Source organism: Mastigoproctus giganteus, chromosome 12, assembly GCF_048544385.1.
Source record: "Mastigoproctus giganteus isolate SK-2022 chromosome 12, ASM4854438v1, whole genome shotgun sequence".
Lineage (NCBI taxonomy): Eukaryota > Metazoa > Arthropoda > Arachnida > Uropygi > Thelyphonidae > Mastigoproctus > Mastigoproctus giganteus.
The window spans coordinates 85146855-85159776 of NC_143586.1; the positions used below are offsets into that span (position 1 = coordinate 85146855).

The 12922-nt window shown below is 41.1% G+C and overlaps 1 protein-coding gene across 3 annotated transcripts in view; it reads left to right on the plus strand.

Annotated features, from left to right (window-relative positions):
- Positions 1 to 12922, plus strand: part of Glut4EF (Glucose transporter 4 enhancer factor) — a 328825-nt gene that overhangs the window by 215419 nt on the left and 100484 nt on the right. For 2 of the 3 annotated variants that reach the window (XM_090386183.1, XM_090386184.1), the window contains exon 3: positions 4597 to 4614. The exons of the other annotated variant lie outside the window; for it this stretch is intronic. In XM_090386183.1, coding sequence (XP_090242309.1) covers positions 4597 to 4614 — 18 coding nt within the window. The remainder of the gene's footprint in view (positions 1 to 4596; positions 4615 to 12922) is intronic. 3 annotated transcript variants of the gene reach the window in all.

Genomic DNA, 12922 nt, shown 5'->3' on the forward strand with positions numbered 1-12922 from the left:
TTCGTGAGGTCACCTTTTGTTCACAATACAGTACTGCCACTCCATGGCATAGACTATATAAGGCGTTGCAGGATCTCCGCTGATGATTGATGTTCGTAACATTGAATGTCCTTTTCCAGCAAGTTCAAACATGCTCGACTGGGCTCAGATCGCCGCATTGTATATGTTAAGATAGTGGATATAGTGTTTTTGTAAAGTAATTCATGTGGTTCCCCACAATTCCGCGTTGAGTACTCTGTGATGTATGCACAACATTGCAAGGCCAGTCAGTGTGGGTTATGTGTGAATAGTGTGTTGTTTGACTGGCCTCTTAGTTACTGGGAGGCACCATGGAAGGAGCCTTTTCTGCATCCGCCCACCGGCACGAGGATCCGGGCCAGGAAGGTAGAAGGAACGCCTGATGGGCTCTCTCCCCACTTGCAAAGCAAGAGAGGAGAGAGGCTAAGTTAGTGGAACGGAGCGAGTTGGACAGAAAAGGTAAGAAAAGGGGAAGGAAGCAAGAGTGGGCAGAGCGGAATGCTACGCCCAGCAGAGAGCCAAACGGCCATATGATCCCACGCCTGTCAGTTGACCAGCGTCAGCAGAATCCCTTCGATGAGGATTCATCGAGGGTGATTAAAATCCCGCCCGTTTAAAAGCCCAAAAGCATCTAATCCCACTCTGATGGAGAGGCGGCTTTCCTTTCAGGCGTCAGCTTAGGAGCTTCACGGAGAAGAGGTGAAGGTAGGAATCCCATTAGTTTATCCCCTACAGAGAGCAGTGTCGGCTCGAATCTGGTGGAAGCTTTGTCAAGGGAAGTTGAGAATCGCTCGGTGAAGTCTTCTAGGAGCAGCAGAGAAGATGCTGGAGCATTGCAGGGAAAGATGAAGTTACTGTGGATGGACAGGAAGAAAAAAAATAAAATAGAGGCAGCTCTCGAGTGGCCACATAATAGAAACTTGGTGACGTGATTGCAATGGTGCATCCTGTGAAGTAGAGAATCATTACTGGGTTTGGTATATCCTTATGGCTGACAAGTTATTTAATTTCTGGTGTGACTGGCAGTGGGGAAGCTAGTCGACAGAATGAGCTGCGGTAGTCATAGGTGTGCCAGTTGGTGGTTGTGAGTGATAGCGGCGTCTGTTGAAGACCGCAGTGGCATAGGTCGAGAATGCTTTGTAGGCATTAGCATTAGCATTAGTAGACGCATTTGATGCAAGAAAGCAAGCTTATGCAGCATCAGCCAAAAAAAAAAAAAAAAAAAAAAAACCACTTCCACTTCACCCCTCTGTTCGTTCAAAATATCTGTCCAGCTGAGCCTTAAACTTATTTAGGCTATCAACTTCCACGACAAGGGATGGAAGTCTGTTCCACCAACCAACCACCTGCTGGCTAAAGGCAAATTTCCGCACGTCTATCCTACATCTGTCTTTCCTCAATTTGAATTTATGCCCTCTCAGGTGATTATTCTAAGCGAGAGGAAGAATTCTTCTGATTCCAATACCCTAGCCTCTGGATGGATTGTCGGTGCATCGAGGGCCAGAAGAAGCTGGTTGCAGTGGTCAAGATAGATCGGACAGGAGTGCATCACGTGGTTCCAGTCCTCTGACTCTCCACAGATGCAAAAAGCATTCACAGCCAGATCAAAGTCGAGAAGACGCCTTTTAAATGATCCATGGCCAGTCAAAAGAAAGGACGTGTAGACGTTAGGGTAGAACCAGTTGCAACGTCGTTTATTCAGGAAGGTGACATCCGGAATAAAGAGTTTAGTAATTTCACCTGTTGATGAGTTATTCCATCGTGTCTGCCATAGGGAAACCAGTTCAGTCCACACAAGGGTCATCTCATGTTTGATGTTAATGTCTGTACGCGTTTTAATGGTGAGTAGTTCAACCTCTTTATTCTTCTTGATGGCATGAGAGAGGCCGAAGTATATGACATGGAGATCTAGGGGTATGCATCCAGTAGGAACTTGTAGTGCAGCGGTTGACGTAGTCCGACATGCACAAGTCATTTGCAGCATCATAAGCCGCTGGACCTGAAGGATCAGACGTTGCATTCTTACTATCGTCATCCTGTTATACCAAACTGCGGCGTCATATGTGACAAAGGGAATAAATACAGCTGTGTAAAGAAGATGTAAAACCCGGCCTTTGAGGCCCCAGTCTTTGCGGGTGAAGCGTGCCAGCATAGCACGCTTCACCCGCAAAGACTGGGGATACGCAAAAACCAACGCGCGGTCATCCAGTGTAATACCCAGATATTTGACAGCAAGATGGTTTTTAATTTTCTGTTTATACTCCGGCACGACAACCACAGACTCTCCACAGATGCAAAAAGCATTCACAGCCAGACCAAAATCGAGAAGACGCCTTTTAAATGATCCATGGCCAGTCAAAAGAAAGGACGTGTAGACGTTAGGGTAGAACCAGTTGCAACATCGTTTGTTCAGGAAGGTGACATCCGGAATAAAGAGTTTAGTCATTTCACCTGTTGATGAGTTATTCCATCGTGTCCATAGGGAAACCAGTTCAGTCCACATAAGTGGACTGTAATTTACTGTAAACTCTACTGACCAGTTCAGCCCACATAAGTGGACTGAACTGGTCAGTAGAGTTTACAGTAAATCGTCAATACAAATATTTATCGTATTTAGTAGTCACGGGCTCAAAACCCAGTCCACTCAAGGAACGCGTGCTATGCACTCGCCCTCCTGACCCCTCGACTACGTCAGGCCCGAGTGATCGCCCTTTATAACGAATGGTCGGAGGCCTCCTCACATCCAACTTTCCTTTTAGTAGAAAGGCTTTGCTCTTTTCAGTAGAGACTGAAAGTTTGTTGTTCTCAGCCCACTCGGAAAGGGCAGACAGTACTGCACTGGCCCTAGTTTCTATTGTAGCTCTCGTAGGCCCTTCAACGATGACAAGGTCGTCGGCATAAGAAGTTTGTGTGACGTTGGGGTAAATCCTCAGAAGCCAGTCATCCAGGATCATATTCCACACTGCTGGACCAAGGATGGAGCCTTGGGGACAGCCTCTGGTAAGTTGCCGGGTGATGGAATGGAACTGTGTTTTGATGGTGAGACGTCGGTTAGAGAAGTAGCTCTTGAGGCAGTTGAACAGATTCTGAGAGCAATCAGTGGTCCTGAGCCTCTGTAGGATGGCCTGCCACCAAACGGTGTCAAAAGGCGCCCTTAAAATCTAAAAATTGCGAAGACATAGGTGGCCTCAGAATCTTTTGCAAGTTTCAGAATTCATCAGGTGAAATGATCAATTGAGCATTGAGAGCATCAATTGTAGAACAACTCGGCCTGAACCCGAACTGGAGGGGAGCTGCAAGACCTTTAGCTTCGTATGCAGGCTGGAGGCGGAATAGCAGGAGTCATGCAAAAATAGAAATTGTCCATTTGGTTGCGTGGTTTCCGCCACACAATTGGAACGGGAAAAGGCATACTTTTAATTTTGTCAGTTAGTCATCCTCAGATTTGTGTTGCAAATATGTGGAGCCCAAGTTTTGTCTTGATCAACATTCTTGCAACCAAAGTATAAAGAATACGCATGTTCATCAATACTGTAGATTTTCTTCCTCTGAATTTTTGTTGTAAACTGTCCACACACAGCACACATTTTCGAAGTAATTCGGACAGTTCTTTTGCTTCTGCTGAACATTTTAGCAATACAGTACTAAGCAAACACGAAAGAAACAAACAATATGCAATAGATACGCATAAAAAACTATAGACGTAATCACGCTATCACTGTGTTTAGTTTAATGAAAGAGAAAGAGGTGAGAGGCAGACAGAGAGGACATCAAGAAGTAATGAAAACAAAATTCAATCTTGTGCACCCCAAGGAAATCAACAAGACGGTGTTCAAAAGAGCTTAAACCATACAAGTGTTTTTAGAATGATGAAGGAATTAATAATCGCGCACAGCTGTACGCAATTATCTTGACAATGAATTTCATTATCAATGGATAGGTCGTTGAGGGAGTGTTTTGAATATCCTTCAAGGTCGCCTGATCTCAACTCCCCCTCTAGATTTATTTGCTTGGGGATACTTGAAAAATTGGGTTTACACTCACAAACCGCAAACATTGGAGGAATTCTGGATGAAAATTCAACGAGAAGCAGAAAACATTTCACCTGATTTGTGCATTTCAGTATGTAGATCTGTTGAAGATAAATACCCTCCATCAGCATTAATTAATGCTGATGGAGGGCATTTTGAACAGTTAAAGTTTTATTGTTATAAAAAAAATAATGCTTTTTGTCTTCAGAGTATCAAAAAAAATTTACATTTGTATATCTTATCACAAAGTGTTTTATTATATGGATGTGAGACTTGGACCTTAACAGAAAGACAAAAAAAATAATTAATAAATAATAATAACGATAAATAAATAAATAAACTATTGGCCGTTGAGATGGATTTTTGGCTAAGATCGGCAAGAAAGTCTAGGACTGAAAAAGTTCGAAATGACGTGATAAACAATACAATGAATGTCCAAAAAACCATCATTAATAAAATAGAGAAGAAAAGATTGGAGTGATTTGGCCATATGAAGAGAATAGAGGACGACAGATTGCGCAGAGGAGCCATGGAGAAGAAAAAAGAGAGGAAGACCAAGATGGACGTGGATATTGGGTGTGAGAGCAGCCATGAATAGAAGAGGACTGGTGGACGGAGGTTGGGAAGATAGAAGAAAATGGAAAAAAAAAAAAAGAATAAAGGAATGACTTTTCGATGTTAGGTTGAGGAGAACCGTTGTTATAACGGAATAAATCCTAAGAAGAAGAAGAAGAAGAAGAAGATATCTTGTTCATTATATAAACATGTGTCCAATTCTCAATGGATACGGAGATACAGCTCTTTGAAACTGGCGCGCAGAAAGTCATTATGAGAGATATTAAAGAACGATAAATGACTTATTGTTTGTATTTATTGACTTTTGAATGATACAAAACACAATTTTTTTACAGTTCACAATAAATGTTCGTAAATCCCACAGCCAACCTCAATTCACTTTGCAACTCTTGTGGTAATATGACGTGTTGTTCTTCTGAGGTCGTCTTGGCGTTCATTTATGAGGGTAGCAGTACCCAAAATGCGAGCGAGCGAGCAATTCGTGTCAGTATTTCTTTGTATACTGCGCTTTTCATCCAACCGCACAAACAAAAATCTAACGGAGTGGGGTCTGGAGACCTGACGTGCAAGACGTGCTGGACAAAGCATCTCTGAAACGGCAGTTCTCCTGAACTTTTCGCACACCAGTTTCAAGGGTGTGTCGAGAATGGTGCAACGAACAGAAACATCCTCTCAACGGCATTCCTGTGGAAGAAAATCGCTTGTTTATAAGAAAGGTCAGAGGAGGATGGCTAGAATTGTGCATGCAAACAGACTGGCTACAAAGTCGCACATCACATCAGAATACAACCTTGGTGCGCATTACAAAATGTCGCAACGGACCACTAGTCGCACTTTGTCACAAATGGGCTACAACAGCCGATGGCCACATCACGTACCTTTGTTATCAATGAATAACAAGAGAGCACGCCTCCTGTGGGTGCAACAACATCAGCACTGGACAATCGACGATTGGAAAACAGTTGCTTGGTCTGGCGAGTCGAAGTTCCTGGTGCATCATATTGATGGAAGGCTCAGAGTTTGGTGAAAACACGAATCCATGGACCCGTCATGCCTGACGACTACTGTGAAAGGTAGTTGGGACAGTGTTATGGTGTGGGGAATGTTTTCTTAGCGCACGTTCGGTCCATTGATACCCAAAGATTCACGTCTGAATGCCACATCGTACCTAAACATCGTTGCTGACCAAGTGCATCCGTTCATGTTGACAGTTTATCCTCGGTCAGATGGTTACTTCCAGCAGGATAATGCGCCGGTGCACAAAGCCCGAATCACTATGGAATGGTTCCAGGAACATGACAATGACTTTTCTTTTCTGCAGTGGCCCGTTCAGTCTGCGGATCTCAAACTTATTGAACATCTTTGGGATGAGCTGGAAAGGGCTGTTTGATGTAGGCCTACACCTCCGTCGAATCTCAAGGAACTGCGTGACACACTCATGTCTGCATGGTACTCCATTCCTGCACAACGTTTTCGGCATCTTGTTCAATCCATGCATAGACGAATTCAGGCTCTTATGAAGGCTAAAGGAGACTCAACACGCTACTAGGTAGGTGTACCTAATAAAGTGACGCAGTAGAATTTTGTGTTCACAGTGTAAATTATACTACTTATAGATTACTGTACAATATTCTCGAAGGATGATTGTATCTTTCAAGAGATGTTCAACACATTTTAGTTGAATATACTGTGTTGAATATACAAGTATTGTGTACAAAAAAATATAAAATCAAAGACAGGAAACTGTTTCATGATTCCTTGTCCAACCGCCTTGTTCACAATTTCGAATTGAAATCGCTTTGAAGATCTGTCAACCATTGTGGTTGACTTTTTGAATGATACAAAACACAATTTTTTTACAGTTCACAATAAATGTTCGTAAATCCCACCACCAACCTCAATTCACTTTGGGCAGCTTAGGACGATCCTCCTCTGATAGGAAGCTTGTATAAAAGTATGCCAATCGCAGTCGAGGTATTGTTTCCACTTGACATCGTCAGCATAGGTGACGAAATCAAGTGTTTATGGTGAATAATACCAGGCCAGCCAATTGCAGAACTGAGGGAGAAAACACCTTGCGGGACACCCTCATAAATGTTCCTAGCTTCAGTAGAATTTTGTGTTCTGAGGATCTCCAAGCAATTCTCTTCCTGAGAATTCCTTAGAGCAGCGAGACAAGAGCGCCGTGAACTTCGATGTAAGATTCCAGAAGCTGCACTAATACATTTATGTTAATAGTTAATGGTATGAAATGCGGCCGACATCTACAGATCGACGTATGTTATGACCGCTCCTGATTTTTCTTCAAAAACTCCCAAGATCTTCATCGTGGTGGATTCAGATTGGTAAGGGTTGACCATTCCTTGGATGGCAGAGTGAATAGTGACTAGCCTGCAGAATCTGAGTTGCGGATGCTGGATGGACTGCTTTATTTGAGACTTTATAGTGTCAGATACCTTCATGGTATTGCAGTGTGATATGGACAATTGACCCTCTACAAAGGAATCTGAGATAATTATACATTAGCATTGTAAATAGGTTGCGGAATTGCCGGGAAAGCTGGTTAGGACCGCATAGTACAATAAATAAAATAAATTGCTTTAGAAGCCACTAGTCACAGAAGATGGGTCTAAATTCTTTGGATTGAGAATTGAGACGCTGTTTTGTTTTTTAAAAGTGGATGAATCAAATATTGTGGTCAGGTGGGTGAAACGAAGTATTCTTCAATCATATGACTGTAGATGGAAAGATTTTTTATTTTTTCGAAAAATAAAACAAAATTCTCAAGATACGGATATTTTTCCTCTGGCTAGTAAATTTAGTAAAGCGATTAGAAATTACATTCGCCCTTATACCGAAATTATTGTTAATCGAGTATATGAAATACGTGTTCACGGCTTACTCGTTCCAAGACCATCGGGAGTTGAACTTTTTCACAGAAATCCCATGTTTATTATTAAATAAATATGCTAATTGTTTGTTATATACATACGCAATTAATGCAGTAAATTAAAAAAAAAAACAAAAAAAAAAAAAAACACTTATCTTTAGTTAAAAGATTTTTGCATGACGATCATTTTGTATACCTTTATGCATGACGATCGTTGCATTTTAACGTCAAATGATTTCTTGCTTCATTTGCACAGAAATTGATTTCCTGCTTTTCTTTTATTTTACGCGAACTCTTTGGGCTGTGAGTAGTGATTTAATTTAGTTAAATCACAAGAAATTAACAAAAATCAGAGAGAGAGAGAGAGTGTTTTCACAATCACAAAATTATGAAAATCACTGAGAGATGTTTGCACTGAAAAGGCAGAATACGCAACGATTTTGTACTTCAAGTGCTGAGGAAGGCAAAAATGCGTTATTTAGAACGCTATGATTACGCGAACGTGCAGACTTGAGAGTGCTCTGAATGGCCAAAAATGATGACCGCGTGGCTTACGAGCGATTTTCTTGGCCAAAAAAAAAAAAGGCCGTACGTCGTTGTACTGATGTCGGTAAATGAAACTTTTCATTAATGAAATACACAGGATTCAATGAGATGCATATTATCAACCAGAATGTCATTAGTAAAAGTCATGGTTAATCGAAGGAGCCACTTTATTTATACTTAAAACAATGTTAGCTTTAAATATGCCTTTGGAGATTATTTGGAATCCCTAAAAATCACATCCACTCTAATTGTCTCAATTATGTGTGACCTCTGATTTTCGATTTTTTAGTGAAATCTAATGGATCTCCCAGAAACAATTTCCAATGAAAGTGCCTGAAATACACTGTACATACGGTTCTTTTTGTTGCTTTTATATCTCATTTTTAGACATGTTAGCATATATGCATAATGCTCTGTGGTCTTCACCGTGTCTGCCCACATAACTCTACTCTTAATGGATGTATTTCCTTAAAATTTTATATTTGGCGCTTTCAAAAGCGTTGAGCCATCCCAAATTTTTATAGAAATCCGGCAATTTTCATTTCTTTTCCCGTCCCTACGCATGTAATTAATCAACTCTCAGTCGATACATTTTCTTGTAATTTTTTATTTGGCTCATTTGTAACGATTTACTGCGCCTTACCAAATTTCACTAAAATCGGATCAGTAGAAATGGGGAAATTATTATTTGTTTCTTACCTAGCACATGGGCTATCCATATACCTTTTATTGAAGCACTGGATATTACTATAATGTTGCCATGCGCTGGTTGAAGAAATAACCGAAAAATGTGGCTTGTGCACAGAAACGTAATGTTTTCGGTTCGCGAATAAAAGTTTTTTTTTTTTTTTGTTATAAATCATGAGTTATTACTATTTGCTAACGCGCCAGAAATATAACACACTGCAAACTAGCTTTTATATACACTGCATAATGCGTCTATCGCTTTTTTGTGTTTTACAGAAATCATTCATTGAGATTTGTACTTAGTCACAATCTGCTGTAATCAGAAAATATGTCTTTACTGGCTATTGACAAATACCACAGATATCTGTGGTGTTTGTCATGACTCTTGATAACGCGTTATTAGCCAATGATGGAAAATTTCATTAAAGCGTATATCAAAATCAAATGTTTCTGAATTCGTATTTAATGTTATTTCACATATATCAGGTACTTTGAATTTAGATGATAATCAGTTTTCAGTGGAATAAAAATAAACGTTACACCTACATTTCTCATGACCTTTTTATTCGCTTACCCCTTATGTGGCGAATTTCCTTGGGCTCGTTGCAGTCCAGCCCAGCTGCGAGCAATGAACTTTGTTTCACATACATCTAGTAGTGTGGTCAGGTTTAGTAATGCGTTCGGTGTTATCAGGAAGCTTTCGCGTAGTTCAAATGAGTGAAGTTTAACAGCTTATTTTTACTTGCCTATGCATTATGCTGTTAACTGGATGGCATTTAGTTCGTGCGAAAGTTTATGCGAATGGAATATTTAATTGAAATTTCAACTTGTGTAAAAATTCTAAGAATCATAGATAGATATGTCAATGCGTTATTAAAGAGATGGCTCAACACGTTAGTCCTCTCGTTTTAGCATACATTATGGATGTCCTTAGAAGAGGATTAAGGAAGCCCTTTGCCTGTAGGTGGTGTTTTTGACGGGGGAAAAAAACAAACATTTTCATAATGTTCTGTAGTCGTTTAAATTATTTATAATTAATAATAAATTAATATTTTATGCAGGGTAAACTTTTCTAATATTTTCAAGATAGCACTGATATTTTTGAAAGTACACTGAGTTGGCTTTGCATTAGCAACACCTCCATTTGTGGAAATGGACTGGTCTGACGCTCAAAGTTGGGAACGGCTGATATGAGATTGTAATTCACATGTGGCGATCAATTTTTGAGCGTCTGCGAGGAAGAATAAGACGACGTCGAGATTTTTCCAACTTCAAACGTGGAATGATTGTGGGGAAAAAAAACATGCAAGTGCTACCATCTCGACATTGAATTTAGATGATAATCAGTTTGCAGTGGAATAAAAATAAACGTTACACCTCACCCAATCTCAACATAGGTAAGTGTTCCCGTTCTGTGGTGGCACGAGTCTACCGTGACCAACTCAACAGCAGTCGAGTAACTAGTCAAAGGTCATACGCGGGACAGCCACGTGTGGTCCACGCCCGTAGTGAGTGTCGTATCTCGTCTCGTAAAATAGCACCGATGCAGCACAGTGGCCCAGCTGACCACCCAGTACAAAGTAGCAATAGCAAGAGCAGTATCCACATGGACATAGTTTAGTGTTTTCTTTCATGCGGCAATGGGGGTCCCCCCCCCAACTCCGCGATCTCAATGGACTATGGGCCGGACATTAGCTCGTATAGGCCACATCAATTGACAGGTGTTCCGGGTACCTACCCATGCTCACTGCCAGCAAGAAACTAGGATTTGCATTGGCACTTCAGAACCACCAACGTGTTAATCTGTCGCTGAGCCTAATGAATCCCGTTTCCAACTGTATCATGCCAATATGTGAATCCGCATTTGAAGAAAGCAGCACCTGGATGCACTGTTGGTGTTCGGCAGGTTGGAGGCGGTAGTGTTTGGGGACTGTTTTCCCAGGGGTCGCTGATCACCGTTAATCAACAGATCGATGGGAATGCCTACATTTTTATTGTCGCCGACCAGGTCCGGCATTTGTCAACAAGACTGCGCAGTACGACAAGGCTTGGCAGGTTGCTAACTGGTGTCAGGAACGCGACAATGAATTCTCCTTTTCCCCCTATGGTTGCCCCTACAGTTCACCATTTCTAGTAGATCCCAAACATGCTCAACACAGTTGAGCATGTTTGGGATCTACTAGAAATGGAAGTTCGATACTACGTCCATCCGTCTAACATTGTGCAGGCATTACTGGACACATTATGCAACGCATGTGGCACTTGGCACTCCCGCCGGACACCCTGCAACACCTTCACTAGTGGTTGCAGACCTGTTGGTTTGGCCACTGTTCTGGGGAAAATAATAGAGCTACTGGTTAAAGAAGTATTGCAGGGTCATCTATACAAGACTGCAGTAAGATTCATACGCAGCATGGGTTTGTTAAGGGGAGGTCTTGTCTGACCAATTCGATTGGATATTACGATGCAGTCACAGAGGAACTGGATGCAAAAAATAATTTTGATTTCTGGAAAGCTTTTGACATTTTTCACATCGAATACTGCTGTACAAATTGGAGCAATATGCCATTAAGGACAAGTTGTTGCTGTGGATAAAGGGATGAGGGAGTAGAAGAAGGCAGAGTAGAAATCAATGGACACCGCTCTTCTTGGACTAATTTTATGAGGGAATCCCTACAGGGTTCGGTGTTGGGCCTATTGTTGTTTTGTGTATTTATCAATGATATTGATGAAGGTATATTAGACTTAATGCCGAAGTTTGCAAAACATACGAAGGTTGGCAGGGTTGTTAATGAACAGTCCGCCGGGCTCGATTTTGGTGTTTGTAGGATCCCAGGAACTTTTATTCCGAAATGTGCTAAAAAGGAGGTAAAATGTTTATAATATTGTAATTTATAATTTATAATAGTTGAAAAGGGGGATACCCTTTTCAACTACAGGTTAAAGAAATATTTCAACTACTGGTTAAAGAAGAATTTATAAATGATAAATTACCTCAATTGACGGAGCGACCATCACTTCGATTCTTCTAGTTTCGAGAACAGTCACTGGATAGTTTATGTGTATTGAATTGGAGTCGATTGCGCACGTGTTTTCTCATCTCGTTTTTCGTTAGTCACAGTGATAAGAGTGAACTGTTGTTTTCTTTCTTAATTATTACTTTCCTTCATGGGCCCTAAAAATTTTGTAGGCCCTAGGCACTGTGCCTACAGTGCCTAATAGGAAATCCGGCCCTGCAGTACGCTACTGAAACAGGATCTATAAAAGTTGGGCAGATGGGCTGAGAGGAGGCAACTGAAGTTTAAAATTGACAAATGCAAAGTACTACATATGGGTAGCAGCAACCTCAGAGCAACGTACAGACTTTGCGGTACTACACTCAAGGTAGTAAAGAATAAAAAAGACCTGGAGATAATTGTGTAATGAGATATTACGGTTTCTGAGTAACGCAGACAGGCTGCCAGAGCAGCTCGTGGGATCTTGTCAATGATGCACAGGGATTTTTCTACCTAAAATAAGGAGGTGATTATCCCTTTTTATAAGGCAATTGTCAGGCCACACCTTGAGTTTTGCATACAGGTCTGGTGGTCCTCTTTTTAAGAAGATTGTAGAGATGCTGGAACGAGAACAGACAAGTACAAAGAGATTGGTGAGAATAACAAACGGTTGCTCTTCCCAAGAAAGGCTTCAGTTCCGCAAATTGCAGCTTCTGGAGACAAGGCACCTGCGAGGTGATCTGATTGAGGTGTATAAGGTCTTGAATTGTTTGAGCAAGCCCAATGCTGATAGGATTAGATTTAGCATTAGTAGAGGCACATGATGCAAGAAAGCAAGCTTATACAACATCAGCCAAAAAAAAAAAAAAAAAACCTTCTCATTTCAGTGATCCATTCATTCCGAATGTTTGTTTAGTTCTGCCTTGAATTTCTATAAGCTATCAACTTCCACAATAACAGATGGAAGTTTGTTCCACCCGCTAGCTAAAGGCAAACTTCTGCACATATATTCTACAACTGTCTTGCACTGCGAGGCGATCTGATTCAGGTGTATAAGGCCTTGAATGGATTGAACAGGTGCCGAGTCTCCAGAAGCTGCAATTTGCAGAATTTAAGCCTTTCTTCATAAGAGCACCCCTTTTTTCCCTTCACCAGTTTTGTTGTTCTCTGTACTCGTT